This window comes from Tupaia chinensis, unplaced genomic scaffold, assembly GCF_000334495.1.
Source record: "Tupaia chinensis unplaced genomic scaffold, TupChi_1.0 Scaffold000234_1, whole genome shotgun sequence".
In the NCBI taxonomy this organism is placed as follows: Eukaryota; Metazoa; Chordata; class Mammalia; order Scandentia; family Tupaiidae; genus Tupaia; species Tupaia belangeri.
Window position 1 is genome coordinate 2,982,603 of NW_006159712.1, and position 16,880 is coordinate 2,999,482.

General features: G+C 48.6%; 1 protein-coding gene across 5 annotated transcripts in view; it reads left to right on the forward strand.

Moving 5' to 3' along the window:
- SLIT3 (slit guidance ligand 3) overlaps nt 1-16,880 on the forward strand; it is a 782,476-nt gene that overhangs the window by 648,411 nt on the left and 117,185 nt on the right. For all 5 annotated transcript variants that reach the window (XR_003549377.1, XM_027771828.1, XM_006148363.3 and 2 more), the window contains exons 10-12: nt 3,806-3,877; nt 9,545-9,616; nt 12,965-13,036. Coding sequence is in view for 4 of the 5 variants with exons in the window: in XM_027771828.1 (XP_027627629.1) it covers nt 3,806-3,877; nt 9,545-9,616; nt 12,965-13,036 (216 nt within the window). In the remaining variant the exon portion in view is untranslated. The remainder of the gene's footprint in view (nt 1-3,805; nt 3,878-9,544; nt 9,617-12,964; nt 13,037-16,880) is intronic.

Below are 16,880 nucleotides of genomic sequence, written 5' to 3' on the forward strand. Positions count from 1 at the left end.
CACAGCTTGTGACATACAAATAGCACCCAACAGATAGTAGGTGTGATGTTGTCATCACTTTTGGCCACCACCGCCCCGACAACCAGCATTTCAACCCCGCACCAGCCTCTCTTTCATCAGGGACCTTGCAGTCGTGGCCTGCATGCCCCTGCCAGTCTCTGGCATCACGTGGACTTACGTATTGCAGGAAATGTGTTCAGGGGCATGTTTGCAAACGACAGATCATTAAGGAAGCGCCCGAGGAATTAGGGTAAATCAATACGGAACGCAAATGGCTGATATCCCCATCAGATATTCCCATTGTGTCTGCTGGTGCAGGAAGATACTTAGATGTTTGATTTGTGTGTTTGTTTTTATGCTGGTTCTATTAAATCAGTTTGCAGCCCAAAGAATGTTTGCCAGACAAAGGAAGACACACATGCCAGTTAAGAGAGACCTAAAAGAGCCGTCGGCTTCAGACACATCCCTACATGTGACAGTTTTCACTGATGCTAATGCTTCTTTTTGTCCCTTACATGGGAGTGTTTTGCCTGGGAGTCGGGGCCTTTGATCCTTGATCCAGGCTGCGGGGCTGGGCCGTGTGTAAACCTAGCAGGAGGTACCTGCTGCAGAGAGACCGTGTATAAATACACGCATACACACGTGTGCCCACACTCCAGCCTTGCTCTCTTGACAGAATCATTTACCCTGCAGATGGGCTAGCAATGGCTGAACAGATGGAAGTACTGCAGCTCCAGACAGTGTCAAATAAAGCTCAGTGGGCAAGAGTTTAAACTTTGGAATCAGATAAATGTGGGTTTGAATCCCACTCGCACTCTTCCTGGCTTTTTGAACTTAGACAAGTGACTTAACCTGAGTCTTAGGTTTTTTCATGTCTAAGTGGGGCTGGCAATAACTAATAAGGTCTGCCTCACGAGCTATAAATATCAAGCTGGGTGAACCATGTAAAACTCTTCGCCCAGTGTCCGACACCTGAGCACCTGACACATACCAGCTCTTGCCTCTGCCCATGCCTTCACTTTCCATTGAAGTTAGACCGACTATTCACACACCCCCTCCTGACCCCAGACTGATTCCTGATGCCTCCTGGGTAAGGTGGACCCATCATGACCTGGCCTCGGCACTCCGGCAGGGCACTGGATGGTACCCAAAGCAACATGAGAAGTTAAGAGGATGCCAACAAAAACCATCCCCTGAGCGAGCAAGTCTGAGGAGCACGGGGTGCTGAGAAGTCTCTGCCAGGGCTCACAGGCTAAGTTCGGAAGTCTTTGTTCTTCGTTCAGAAACCACACCTTGGCACTCTAACTTGCATATTATATATATATTTGTATCTTTATCCCAACTTCCCTCAAGTCCTGCAGCCCTTTTGCCTGGTACCTGCTTCTGTTGTGGATGTCCCAGAGGGAGCACTGATGTTTTAGTCCCTTAAACTTTCTGTGGGTTTGAGAAAGTCACTTTAGTCTCAGGGCCTCCATTTCCCCATTTGCACACACAGGGAGAGGCAGTGTGTCCAATGGGTGGAAACACTGCTTGGTTCTGCCACATAGCAGCTCTCTTACTGTGGACAGGTCACTTGACACCTCTAGGTTTTCTTTTCCTCATCTGCAAAATGGGGCCAATATAATTGACTTCATAAATACAAGGATTAAAGGAGATACAGGCATAAATTAAGTAGACTCTGCAAATGGAAACTCTTCTTGTTTATTATGGTAGCAATAAAATTCAATTTTGTGGTAGACCATCTTGGCTGGTCCTGATCACCAGATTATTAAACCCCCGTGGGCCAGTATCACAATCTGCTCATTAATTCATCCTTCCCTTGGCTCTTGCACCCATACTAAAATGGAGGTTAATGGATTATGAACTGCACAGATAGCCAGCAGGCGCACGCCGAGTGCTGCCCTAGCTCGCTTTAGCTCTTGGTTTGCTGCTGGGAGCAGCAGATCCTCTTGCAGATGCTGAGAAGGTTGCCATTATTGTGGGGAGTGGCTCCCTCTGGAGGTATCATCCAGCCAAAATCCCTTGCCAACGTGGCAGGTGAGTCACAGGATTCCTGGAGAGTGTGTGCCTCCTGACTAGCAACCCAGAGATCCACAGAGCTGTGGCCTTGGCCAACAAATCCTTGCTGCACTCTTTGCTCAGCTGGAAAATGAGAATGTCCTTGGAACTTCTCGGTCAAGGCAGGCTGCCTAAAGCCTGCCGCCTCTGTAGGGGACTGTATCCAGTAGCCCACAGTCCCTGAGACCCTGTGGCAAGCTTCTGTGGCTCGCTGGGAACTAGCCAGCCAACCAGCCAAACCCCTGTCCAGCCTGCCAGTGACCGCATTCCCTGTAAAGTACACTCCCTGCCCCCTCCGGCAGGGCACAAAGGCATTGTTAATAGACCATGGCAGTCTCATCCGTAGCCTCTATTCATCCGGCAGCCAAGAATGATCTGTGCTGATACTCCTCTCCTCTCGCCCGCCCTTCCCCTCGCTCCCCCCTTTTCTCATCTTTTTGCCTGGAGAGTGATTTGTCTGTGTTATGGGTAGGCCTGACAAACCACTCCACATTAGCAGCCGAGATGTTGTTTGAAATGGGAAAATTGCTGGCAAACTGCTCCATTAGTGGTTCCAGTAACAAATACCCTGCTCCCCCAATGAAGATGAGATCGCACAGGCACAAATTAATACGACTGTCTCTCCCATTCTGCAGCAAGGATTACTCTTCAAGATGAATGAGCTCATCCCAGCCAGAAACGTGCATCCAGTAGATGTAGCCTCCGAGGAAGCTGGTTTCCTCTCCTCTCTATTCCTTTGTTCCCCCTGGTTCCCCCTCCACACATAGCTTTTCTTGTGTCTTCTCAGCCAAGGGTTTGGGGAGCATCAGTGCTAAATGAGGAGGTGATGAAAAGATCTGCACCTTGGAGAGAAGGGAGATGGATGAGGATGAGATGCGGATCCTCGGCCTGGGCCGCGGTGTCATTCATCACCTCTAATGGAGCACCCCGCCTCCCGCTCATGTCTGTTTCCCACCACACCTGTTCTGGGTGACGGGAAGTCATTTGAGAGGTGAAAGACTGAAGAATGGAAATGCTCACTCACTCCCCATGGCTCCTTCTCTTCTGAGGAGTTCTGGGCCCTGGACCCGCAGCGCCTCTTACTCTTCCCGGAGTAATAGGAGAGAAAGCATTTCAGAAAAGTCCATAAGAAATTAAAGCCCTGGATTCTAGCAGTAGCCTAGGGGGTGGTCCAGACAGGGCACCTGGGACTGCCAGGATGGCAGAGAGCCAGTTTGATGAATGTCAAGCTGGGAGGCTAAAGACTTTCAGCCTGCTTCTCCACCATATTAAAACAGTGAGAAGCCCAGAAGTGAAGGCAGGCATTGACACTTCTGCCTGCGCAGTACCCAGCAGCAGCGTGGCTTTTAACTGAGCGGCATCATGTTCCATGACAGCATTGCCAGGGACTGGCCATCTCCTTTTCTCGGTATCACTTTGAATTTTTCTACACTGTGTTTGGTTACTTCCCGTAGTTTTCTCAGAAGGTAGCTTCCCCCAAAGGCAGGTTATGGTAAGGAAGCATCAAGAATATTCAAGAAGTTCTTTTCTAGCTTTCTCCAAGGACAGTCTGACCCTTGGTGGGTGTTCCAGATACCAGAACCTGAGCTCTGCCTTCCGCAGTGTTCGTCCGTCTCTCAAAGCTAGAACACGTACCTTGTAATGGGAGAGCCCACTCTGTGGTCAAGGCCAGAGAGCACAGTAGTCACCAGGAACCACTTGTTGACAGGTGGGTGGTTAATTGACTCTTCTTTGCTCTGTTTCCCAGACGCCTAGAACAGAACTCCATCAAATCCATCCCTGCTGGAGCCTTCACTCAGTACAAGAAACTGAAGCGAATGTGAGTTTCCCCTGGGCAAAAGTGGGCCCAAATGTCTGGTGTGGGGGTGATTTGTAATGGGTGCTGGGCAGCCTGTTCAGCTGACAGACTGCATCTATTCCTTCTGGAGGTTCAGTTTCGGACCAAGAGTGCTCTCTACAGCTTGAGAGGTCAGGTTCGGAAACGTTGCATGCAGATTGTCAGGTGTGTGGGTTTCAACGTGTAGAGCTAAGAGCTTCTCCAACCAGAACGGAGTGAAGTTATCTGTGTAGGAGGTGGAGATGAGGCAGCCTAAAAACCCGTATCACCATTTTTATTGTCCCTTGGGCTTGGTGATGTGGTCCTAAAGTAGAAATTTCACCAGAGATGTGACAATGGCCCCACCTCTGTCTATGTCTCCACCACCAGCATCCCAACACCTGTGCACAGCCATGTGATCAGTATTTAGTGAGTGTCTGCTGTGAGCAAGGATCTGTGGATGGAAACGGGAGCAGAGAAGTCTGCTCTCATGCAGCCCATGTTCTAGTGGGAGAACACAGAAAATAAGCACGTAAATACCAGAAATCTGTATGTACTAAGAAGTAAAGCAAAGGGAAACAATGGTGGGGTCATCTTTTAGGTGGGTTTACCCATGAAGGCCTCTGTGTGAAGATGACCTGAAAGGAAGGAAGGAGGAAAGCCTTGAGCTCTCAGGGCAAAGACTGTCCAGGCCGCAGGAGGAGCAAGTGTGAAAGCCTGGAGAGTGTACAACAGTGAGGAGGAGCGAAGTGAGTGGTGGGAAGTAGGTGGGAATCGTGTTGGAGAGAGAGGCAGGGGCTAGACCACTTGGGCCCTTTAGAGCACCGTACAGACTTTCTTCTCTTAGTGAAAAAAGAAGCCTTGGAGGGTATAGTCAGTGTAGGACTTGACCACGATCATTTCCACTGTAACGAGTATCACTTCCATCGCCACATCACGTCAGCAGCAGGTGATCGACACCAACATAGCTGCGTCCCTTACCACGGCAGCCTTCGACAGCACCATTGCATCATCGCCCACATCCTCACTATTGTGACAATGCCATCATCCTCCCCTATCACATGGCAACCTTGAGCATCGCTCTGTGAGTTACTCAGAGCCGGGCATGCAGAAGGAAAGCTAGCAGGAGTCAGAAATGGCCCTACCATTGCCAGCCTGGATATAATGATTCAGGGAGGAGATGCCTTTCCTTTTCCGGGCTGAGAATCATTTAATCAAGAGGCCGTTTTCATTCCACTTACTCTCCCTGTGCTCCCCACAGAGGAAAGAAGAGCAGGTAGAAATATGCATGGACTCACTCCAGGTTTTTTCCTTCCACACCAGCTGATTCATTGGTTTCCCTCGAGCAGGAGGGGCCTACATAAAAGAGGCTAAGTGTCTGCCGGTTCCTTTTATGTTAAAAATAAACATCCCTGCGAAACAGTGGCATTGGTAGGCTTTACCCTCAGATCTCAGAAAGCCAACTTCCCATCTCCCTGGAAATTCAAACCAAACAAGATTTTCTCCTAGTGCTATTCCAGAAGTGGGAACCAGCATAATGAGCCAGCTCTACGCTGGACTCCTTCCTCCTCTTGGCAGCATCCCTGCTGAAGAAGCTGTATAAATATAGGCCTTAATATTTAAAACCGTGGGCCATTAATCTCCTGGTGTCCCTGCTTCCCCAGCCCACTCCTCATGCCCCCCCAATTCATTTTTAAAGCCCAGTTTGATTATGCAGCCAGATAGTAATTTCAGTGAAAAATGACAAGTTCAGTCACTGCCCCTTCCTATATCTCTTGCATGATTTAAGTTACTGCTCTAATTTTTTGTGAAGTCCAGGTAATTTAGGGGTTGGCTATGTTTTACTGTCCTTTCTTCATCCTATTGGAGTTGCCATGATCTTTGCATTCAAAATTCATAAGATCTTCTCAGTCACGACCTGGAAAGTGAATTTAATTTTTGATCACTCCTGATGCTGCTGATATTTATTATGATGCCCCTTTATTTCCCCAAAAGAGATGGCAGTAGGAAGGAGAGCTCACTTAAGAATTTTCAACTAACAGAGCTTCCAAAGCACAAATTCAAGTGCGTTGGCTTGGGAGAAGTGAGGTTTTTAGTGAGAATGGATGTCAGATCCTTAAGTGAATTCCTCCCAGGTATACATAACCAGTTTACCCCTAATGTCTAACAGAAGGACGTTTCCTCCTCAAGTGTGACTGAACCATATCCTGCTCTTACTGCTTAAAAATTTTAAAAAGAAAAGAAGAAAAGAAGAGAAAATTTTTCCTGAATGAACAATATTGTCCCTTTGTACTCCAAGTGGTCACCTTAGTATAAAAAAACACTCCTAGGTACAAACTAGTATCAAGGTAAAGAAGCCATTTGCCATTTGCCATTTTTAGGGAGTGTAGAAGGTACCAGAGACAAACTGTTGATCTTACAGGGTTGGCTAAATGTACTCCTGAAACCCAGGGGACAAATCAGTGTTGTTTAGCCAGAAGTGGGTTTTTGGAGTTCTTTTCCTTTACTTGCTTATAGGTAAAGCAGTCTGCCATGGGCTCCAGGGCTTCCTGATGTCTCACACTTACATTCCTTGCTTGACTCTTACAGGCCATTGAATTTGCCTGTTCTGAACAGTCTGAAAAAGCTAGTCCCTGTGGTCAGCCAGCACATTGAAGTGGGTCTGAGACTGACCAGATTCTAAAACACTGTGGGACCTAGGAACCACCAAGTAGAAATCACCTGGAAATTTGATAATCAGATTTCTAGCCTCCCCACCCACTAGCCTACCAAATCAGACTCTTAATGGCTGCGCTTTCTAATAAACACTCTTGTGAAGTTTGCAAGGAAGGCTAATAGGAGTCAGAAACCACTAGTCAAGACCCCAACACCCAGAGTTAATTCTGGGACCAGCCTGCTGTGGATTAGAAGGGCAAGCAAAGAGGTCGGAGGGCAACTGAAGCTTTCCCCAGCCTGCCTCTCTGTCCATGCTGCTGCATTCAGCATCCGCCACAGTGAAACAGAGGAAGGGCCTTGAGCTGGGAGTCAGGAGACCCGAGAGGCCTGCTCTGTATCCAAATAGCTTTGCAGAGTCACTGTGGCTGCAGGTCCTTCACCTCTCAGCACTGCTGATTCCTTGTGGAATTAAAAATGTAAACAGCGTACTGCATGATCTTAACACACAGAAGCTAAGAGTCGAACTCACCGAAGAAGAGTGTAGAATGGCAGTTACTGGGGTCTGGTGGGGAGAATGGAATTGAATTGGAAAGACATTGGCCAAAAGGTACAAAAGTTTTTCAGAGAAGAAAGTTCAAGAGCTCTATTGTTCAGCATGGTGACTATAATTAGTCACAACATATGGTATTCTTAAAAATTACCGGAACCGGCAGTTGGCATAATGGCTGTTTCACTGGACTCCCGTGTAGTCGACTGCGGTTCGAGTCCTGGACCTAGTGGCTTAAACTCATGCTGGGCGCATGCGCGTGCATGCCCAAGATCCTGATAAGAGAATGGAGAAGAAGGGATTGTGGCATGGCCATTGCCCCTGGGAGTGGGGGGGCGAGTTCTCGCTTTCTGTCTCTCTATCTCTCTCTCTGTCTTTCTGGCAAGTGCACGCGCCCTATAACAAAAAACCTCTCCAAAAAAAAGAAAAAAAAATTGCTGAGAGAATAAGTTTTTAGTGTTTTCTCCACAAATACAGGATAAGTATTTGAGGTAATGCATTTGTCAAATAGTTTGATTTAGACATTTCCAATCAATGCATATTTTAAAATATCATGTTCTACACTATAAGTATATAAAATATTTTTTAAAATATTTTTAAGGCAAAGTGACCACCAGAGTTGATTCCCAGCTAAACTATCACTTCACCCAATCCCACTCTCCACCATTTCCAAAACCACAAAATATCTCACCTTATGTCATAAGAAGGATGGAACCAAAAGTTTAGCTTTGAACTGAAAATCAGTTTGGAATCTGAAGCAGAGGGCTCTCCCACTGGCACAGAACTTCCTCTTGCATGCAAGAGGTCTAAGCACCTTTAAGGAACATCCTGTGATCTGGGGGAAAAGGACCCAACAGGCCCTCTCACTAGTCTCATCTGAGCAGATCTTGCATGCTTTTCTGAAATGCTTTGCTAGGCAGCCACGCTGAGGGTGAGCAAGATTAGGATAATCCGGGGTATTTGCTTGTTAAGACCCTTATGCCAAAACAGAGCACTGAAGAAAAGCCCAGTGTAAGCTGATGAGTTTGCAAGCACAATCTGTGGATTTGTTAGAGGCGATCTTGCCAGCTAAAGGGATAAACTAGACAGCTGTGCTGAAAAGACCTTAACCTGTGAATATCTTTCAATTTACAGGCTTTGGAAACTGGGAGGTAAGGGAGCAGAGGCCTAGGCAAAGGTTTCCAGGCAGCCTTTTTGAAAGATTTAGAAGAAGGAGGGAAACAGGCCCAAGGAGACTCCCAATGCATGTGCTTAACAGGCTGGAAGGCTGGGGTGCCTGGCCTCGCTGGAGGCAATTGTTTAAGAAGCTGCTTTGTTGTGCTGTCTTCTCGGTATTCTCTTGTCCCCTCCTTTTTGACCTTCCAAGACCCTCACCCTCCCTCTCCTGCACAAAAGCAAAGACTCATTGATTTATTTAGTTAAAGAAAAAGAACTGGAGAGGTTTGTTGTCGCAGCAAATTGGAGCATCTCTTCTTCTAGTGACAGGAGCCCAGAGGCCATCCCTGAGCTAATGACTGTGAGAGAAAGCCATCCCCCTCAGTGAAGGGCCATTAGCAAGAGCCATGGTGGGTTCTCAGAAGTCACTGGGAAGCTGCAAAGTGGACAGCCTCTGAGACTCTGAGTAGGAGCCATGTGGGGGTGATTCCTCAGTGGCCCCGGGGTTCAGAGAATTCTAATCCACAGCATTCCCTTCTCTCCCACATTATCCAAAGCCCCGGCCACCACCTCCTCCCCAGAGGAGCACTGCCAACCAGCAATAAGCCCACGCCTCAGGGCGTCCCTTGAGAATCCCTGGATGTGTTTACGTCCCCAGCCTGGAGAGTGCACTGGACCAGACAGGCTGAAGTCACTGCTCAAAGCCTCCTTTCAGGTCAGAGAGGAAGAGTCACTGGGGAGGTGAAATGACTCAGGCCTTTCTGGGAGAAAAATAAGTGTTTGCTGAGGCAATAGGCAAGATGATGTGAACCGGGCTCTGGCTTGTGGTTGGCGAGGCTGGGTTTTGTTTTCGTCAGGCCTTTCTGGGAGAAAAATAAGTGTTTGCTGAGGCAATAGGCAAGATGATGTGAACCGGGCTCTGGCTTGTGGTTGGCGAGGCTGGTTTCTGTTTCAGCCCTGCCATTAATTGCTTGATGATAAGACCTAAGACGGTGCCCTGATCTCACGGGGCAGTTTTCTGCCTGAAAAGAGGGCCCACGTAGCATAGCTTTATATCCACATCAAGGCGCATGGTGGGGCACTGTTTGAAGACGGAGAAGAGTGACACGAGCGTAGCGTCCTTCATCGGATACTTCATCAGCCCGCCCCCATGCTCTGTAAGCTCCTTCCCTCACACTGTGAATAAATACGCTGATTGATTGATTAGTTGATCTTTGCCATTTTAAATGCCTGACACGCTTGATTCACACTAAGGGATGGCTGCAATCACACCTTTGAGCCGTGCTCTCAGACTTTCCTGTTCCTGTTTTCAGCGACATCAGCAAGAATCAGATAGCGGACATAGCTCCAGATGCCTTCCAGGGCCTGAAATCGCTCACGTCGCTGTAAGTGGGGCCAGAGTGGGGGCGGAGGGCGGCAGAGGCTCGCATCCATATTTTTCCAGAGGTGTTTATCAAGGCTTTATGTTCTCTTACACACTTGTGGCAACCTGGTATAAAGAAACAAATATTTCTTCAGGGGAAATTGATCTTAGGGAATATTTCTACAACCCAAATGCATTATTTTTATTGATTAAGTGCCCAGCAGCTTTCCCAGTTATTGGCTTCTAATTCGAATGCATCTTCTACTCTAACTTCGCTCTCCTCTCCCACCCCTCCTGCACACGGCAGTCCCCAGGGAGCACGATTGTCGAGGGAATGGAAATACGGGCATCACTGACGCCCATTTCCCTCCCTTTTACATGGCCTCGTGGAGGGAGGAGCTCACCGTCCTCTGCTAATTTTCAGGCTTTTCTCTGGCCCAGGCTCTTGTGTTATTCTGAGAAAACATCCGCCCGTCCCGTAAGGCCTCCCTTCCGTTGGTTTTGAAGCCTTTAACCAACCCGCAGGGTGAAATCAGGGTCTCACCCACCAGGGACTCTCAGCCCATAAGGGCAAAGAGGTGTGGTGGTTTGTGTCATTCTGTCAGTGACTCACCGTCTGGTGTGGGGCAGTCACATACCTGTCTGTGGGTTTCCTCACAGTTGGCAAGATGGGGACAGCAGGCCTTATCCCTGGGCACCTCAGACTCCACCTGGCACAGAGTTCTTGCACACACAAAAACCTTGCTGAATAAATAAATGTAATGTACCCAAAGTCTAAGCAACAAGTGGGAGAGAAGGGATTAGGACCCCAGCTGTCTGGCTCCGTGGCCCATGCTCCTGGCCCCCAGGCTATGCCACCTCCTGGACACGATGTGGACAGTCTAACATAGGATATGATGAGAGTTTCCTGAGTCGCTGTTATTTATAGCACCTAAGGCCCCCACCCTGAGCAACAAGAAGGCACTCACAGGCAAGCTGTCCCTCTCTTGCCTCTCCCTGAGACCCGTGTGCCTAATTTGTGAATGGGCAGGTAACAAGATGCACACGCACACACCCCACCTGGCCCCGTCCTATGGGGAAGGTGCTGAGGACAGGAGAGTCTCTGATTCACTGTTGCTGCTGCATGCAGAGTAAATTAGTTTCATTTATCGGGTAGAACATCTGGCTGGGATATCAAAGACACGACCGTGTGGGAGATTAGTGTCTGCGTATTCTGCTAAAGATGGCAGAGGAGAGGAGAAAGGGGTCAGCCACTGCCAGGATCCTATCTCTACCCCTGCCCTCCCGTTCCTTTTGTCTGGTTTTCCTTCAGGCAGGATTTGAGAGCAGCCTAAGGACAGTGAATGCAGGAAAAGAAATTCAAAACCTAGTTGCCAAATATGACATTAGCATGCAACTAGCCAGTTTAAAGTGCATTGGGGCGCCGGTGAAGTGAAGTGCCTCTCACACCTGAATTCTCTCGTGCCTCCTGTAGACAGAGCAGACAAGGCTCTCGATCTTACAGAGTTTACAGCTGAACACGTGGACACCCAGTCCTGGCTCAGGAGTGGTCAATGCTGGGCAGCCTTTCCCCCGTGCCTGTCCATTCGTGTATGCATCATTCATTGACCAGTATTGAGTATGCCAGACCCTGCTCTATTCCCAGCTCTAAGAACCCAACTGTAAAACAGCCACATATTGGGGACCAGCAAGTGGAATGGTGGTTAAGGCACTGGACTCCCACATGGCCAACTATGGTTTGAGTCCCAGACCTGGCATCTTGCTTTCTTTCTCTCTCTCTCTAGCAAATTAAGTGATAAATTAAGTAATTCTTTTTTAAAAAGCCACATATGTCATTATATTCATGGAGCCTACACTGTAAGGGAGCTTGAAAAAACTAAGGGGCACAAAGATTAGAAATAAATAAGTATATAAGTAATATGAAGGGATCTTTAAGACGTTCAAGGAAAGTGTGTGTGGCAAAAAGACTGTGCATCGATTTCAATTATTTTTGCACCAGAATAACCTTATACTTTAATTCCATTTTCCCATGAACTTTTTAAAGTCCCCTCATTTAACAAGACATAAAGATAAGTGTTATAAAAAACAGACATGGAGCAACAGGTAGTGAAAAACTATTAACTGAAACGTTCATGAGACGCAGCCTAAGGAAGAGATGACCCACTGGGTTTAGCGACACCGCGTATTGAGGCACGGTGGGTGATGGGAGGGCCCCTCCATGCTACCCGCCAGCTCCTGCTACACTGGAAGCTCTGACATCCGCCGAGACAGGCAGACAGTGACATTACTACATTTGGCACAGTGAGCACTGGGACATTAATATGAATTACAAATGTGAGCCTGAGCCATCATGCTGACTTTTACTTAGTCATTAATTTGTTGAAACATTAATGAAACACACCCGCAGGCTGATGGAGACACTCACTCTTCACTCCTGGTGGTGTCTGGAAGGGGTGGGGGCTGGTTTATTGCTCCCATTTCCCATTTCCTCATCCTAATATTTTGCCTCCTCAAAGACGCATGACAGCCTGGATTTGCAGTCCGAGTGGAAACTAAGTATTGCATGCAGTCGGTACATCGAAGGGGCTGGGCCCAAGAGAGCGAAGTGTGTTATGGATGGGGGTGTTTCCTCAGTGCCCATGCTGAGGCTGCCTACAGTCCAGGCACAGACAAGATCCCTGGGTGCTGGGCTGGAGAGAGAATTTTCCCCAGGCCTCACAGGTCCCAAAGACTGGGGCTATGAATAGGAAACACCTGTGTGAGGGACACTGCAGGCCTTACAGGGAGAGGGTTAAAGGAGTCCGAGTCCCTGGGTTCCTGGACCGCCAAGAATAGGAAAAGGAGACAGGAAGCAGATGCTGCCATCACTTTGCGACAGCCAAGCTCCTATTTTCCTGAGAGCCAGTTCTTGACTCAGCAGCCCCCAGGTGCCCACTGCCTGGCTGCGAATTCCTAAAATGCCAGGGGATATTAAAAGGAAACGCTCTATGGGCTGGACTTGACCTGATCAATACCCATTGAAGACACAAGGCCGCCAGCTTCCCACGCTGCTTATTTATTGCCAGAGCGTGAGTCATGTTAGCAGCTCAGGGAGACACCACAAAGGGACCGCTTCTTCCATTGCAAATTATTTATTGGCTGGGCTGCCCAGGGGTTAAGCAGGATGCAGGGCCATTTCTCCCCTCCTCCCTCCAGCCCCAGGCTGCACTTCCTTGCACCTGCCTCAGTGAGAAGGACTGGGGTGGGCCAGGGGCGGGGCATCCTGAGAGCCCACATCAGAACAGGCCAGCCAAGGTGGGGGCCTCCTCTGCACGTGGGTGCCGGTGGCCTCACAGCCACAGTGACGTTGTCTTCTCCTGCTCTCTTTCAGGGTGCTCTATGGAAACAAGATCACCGAGATTGCCAAAGGACTGTTTGATGGGCTGGTGTCCCTGCAGCTGCTGTGAGTAGGAACTTGGTCACTGTGTCTCTGGGACTGTTGGCGAACTCTGACCTGAGAACTCTGAGCCATGCTCTGGCAAGTTCTTCTGACTATATGCCTACAAAAAGGAAAAAAAAAAAATCTAAGCTGTACACTGCTTATCTCCAGTGCTTGTTTCGGCGGGGAGAAGAGCCAGGGATTTGCCAGAGGGAGGCCAAGGTCAGTGTGTGTAAACCTCACTGATACAGCTCAGGTCACTGGCCTAAGCACGAGTTACCAACCGTAGGTTTGGGGCTGGGTTTGGAAAAGACTTCAGCCTCGCAGGGGAGACATCTTGCAGGAGTGTGCTAAGAATTTAGGGAACAGAAGCATTGGCACACACCAAATCCCAATAGTAAAGCTGAAGCAGGGCTGCCAGGAGACATTGAGCCCAGAGGCTGGGAGTTGGGAGCAATAGCTAGAGAAGAGCATGGTCAGCCCACAGTGTGGCTCTCTGTAGGCATGGCTGAGGGAGGAGTGTTTATTTAATTTAAAGGAAGATTTGTGGTCTCTAATTTTAAGCTCTGGGATTATTTATTTGCGTTTATTTCATTCTGGTCATTTGAGCTTAAATGTTTGAAGGAATAATTGGACCCTGATGTGGAGAAGGAAAGAAATTTCTCTCATATTTTAAGATTTTGTGATGGTGGAGAATCCTCTGTAATTTGTGGTTAGCAGCTCTCGTGTCTACACACATGGTTCCGTGGGCACGGGAGTATATGTGCGTGCACATATACATACAACATCCACTTGCAGCCATCACAGTTCCCACTGGTACTGGGAGCTGATTTTGAGTATCTCGTGAACAGTGGCGGATACCAAGTCTCAGAGCACAACAGGAATGGGAACTGGAGGAGCTTATGTGATCGTGTGTTTCAGATGACTTCCTCTGAATAGTATGCAGTGTGTCTCTGCAGAGGCGTGAGGATACGTGTGTGTGTGCGTGTGTGTGTGCATTTTCGAGCACGTGCAAAAGCCATTGGCGGTGAGGAAGAGACCCGCTGCCCCTGCTCCTAGAGCAGTTAGAGGAGCTGCAGAGTTTGCAGGTCAGACCAAGCTGGGTCCTGCATGGGTGGGAGGCACCAGAGCAAAGAGAGGGAAGTGGGCAGTATCTTGCTTGGCTGCTGCCCAAGTGCCCTCCAAGAAAGGGGTGAGACTTGCCTCCAGCTCTTCCTTTACCACGTCTCTACTTCCTCCCCTTCCTGTGTCCTTTAAGACTCAGAGTGGACAGATTCTCCAAGGACATCACAAGAATGTGAATTATGTCAGGATGAGAAGCCCAGCAAGTTTTTAGGCAGCAGCTCCATCATAGCAGTAGTCAGACTTGTTTCAGAGAAGCTGAAAGCTAAAGAAAGAAAAATCTCTTTTCTTCTGTGTCTCCCTCCACCTCTGTCTCCATGTCCCTCTGTGTGGGCATATTCGAGTTCCAAGGTCTCTGCCTCAGTAGGCTTTTAGGGCTATTTGTTACAATGGCGCACACGGGCTCAGTGGGGAGTTGGGTGTTTCGCAGATGGTGTGCTTTGTTTGTAGCGGAGAAACCGTAAGTTACAGCTACCACCAGAAGGTTAGTTAGCTATAGCTATCAATCCCCTGAAGGAAGTGCAACAATAGCATCCACCTTGAGGTGGTTCTAGGGGTGTTTTGTTCCACCGGGCTGGTATATCTGTCCTTTTCCAGACTGTACATTTGGTGTGGGAAGGAAAATGCCCTAGCACACAGTAAGGAGGCATGGAATGTGCATGGCGGTGCCTGGCACTGTCCATGGCATGCGCTGAAGATTCTACAAATGTGTATTTTTTAAAAAGTGCATCTCACCTCTGAGTCGACAGCACTTAGTAGAACAATGAGGTTAATTGAACAAGCAGGTCTTTGCACGGGCTGGGAAGGCAGGTGCAGTCTAATATCACTGTTTGGAGCAGGTGGAATTGATAGCTGGGGGTAAAGACAAAGCATCTCCCCTCTCTCTAGAGGAAGAGCTGTCAGAATTCAGGCAGGCAGACTCTCCGAAGGAACCGGCCACATAGGCTCGAGTAGCCGTCATTGGGTTTTGACCTGCTACTGAGCAGCTGGGAAGCAGGGCCTGATAAGATCTAATTTAGCGTTCAGCCCCCTGCAGATTGGATTTCTCCCTGTTAGACTGGAGTCACTGTGATAAGACAACTCTGATCAGAATACCCTGGTAGTCTGGGTAACTTCCTTTCCTTTGACTTGAGGATTTTGGTGAGAGGTTTGTGTTTTCTTCCCCCTCCATCTCTCAGCTGACTGGCACATCACACATCTGAGCCACCTCTGCCACACAAGGCAGTCCGGGTATTTCCTTTCTGGCACTGGTGGTGATGCTGCGTAACAAAGTGGGTATCTCGTATGTTGCTTGTCCTGCCCTCCCCACCTTCTCCCATTTCTCTGGACTTTGCAGCCATCCCACCAAACGTGCCCCACCCAGTGTGTGTCCAGTGGCATCCCAAGTGGCTTACTTGGCATGTTCTTTGGACAGGTGGCCAACGCTAATAGTAGACTATCTCGGGGCTACAGCAAGGAGTCTACATGGACAAGCTTTAGCAGTCCAGAGAGACGTTCCCTAAACATAATGACTTGTGCTCTGGAGCCTCACAAACTCCTTCTTTAGTTTAAATTTTAAAATCTGAGAGTTCAGAGAACTTCAGGGCCCCAAGCACAGCCCCCAGCCAACTGGTGCAGAGTTCTCTTCCATGCCCCCCTGACAAACCCCTTACCATCATTTGTTGATGGTTTCTGTGATAAGTCCTCCTGTGTAACCTCAATACTGGCTTCCTGAGAACTCAGAAAACCTGTTGTCATTGCCTTAGATGTTTGAAAATAGCTTTTAAGTCTCCCTGTAATCCTAAACAAGTTTGGTTCCTGTAGCCGTTCATTGTATAAACACATGCACTATTCATTATTAGCAACCCTTATTTTTCTTTTTTAAGAGATTTTTGCCATAGGGCACGTGCAATCACCAGAGAGACAGGGAGAAATAGAAAGCAAGAAATCACCACCACCACGGATGGCCATGCCGCAATCTCTTCTCCTCCATTCCCATCTCAGGATTTTGGGCACACATGTACATGTGCCCGGCGTGAGTTTCAAGCCTCCAGGTCCGGGGACTTGAACCACAGTCAGCCATGTGGGAGAAAAAGCGACGTAATCATTATGCCATCAGCTGGTCCCACTAGCAACCCTTATTATTTTAGGAGATAAGGGTAGTCTGCCAGCTTCCCTCTTTAAGACATACTTTCAGGAAGTGCATTGCTGTGCAATTGGACAATAGTGTGTTTCAACCAGAACAGCTCTCACGGAGGCATCTCGATCCCAAGGTTAGAACAGGATATAGCACAGGCATGTGCTTGCAACTCCAGGGAAGGGCACAACTGGATTTCCAGAAAAGGGACCTGTGCTCATCTCCTAGGCTCTATCCTCCTCCTCCCTAGAGGTTCTGGGTGAATGGCCTGTCCACCCTCACTCTCCTGTCCACCCAGGCTCCTGAACTGCCAGGACATCTGTGGACATGGTGATCCTGTGTGAGCAGCCAGCCAATGGCCCCCAGAGCCCTCACCTCACAGCTCAGACATCCATCCTCCACAAAGCAGGAAGAGTGGCCTGCATATCGCTAGGGCTGCCACTTCCTCTGGTGATGGACAACTGCAGACTGCACTGTCACAGCTCCCTCTGCCTCACCAGGAAACAAAGAGTGGTCCTTTGTGCTCACTGATTGCACGACACACTTAGGAAAGGCATTCAAGTGGGAAGGCAGCCATTCGAGGTGGAAGCTTTTTTCTTTTTTTTTTTTTTTTTTTTTTTTTGAGATTTT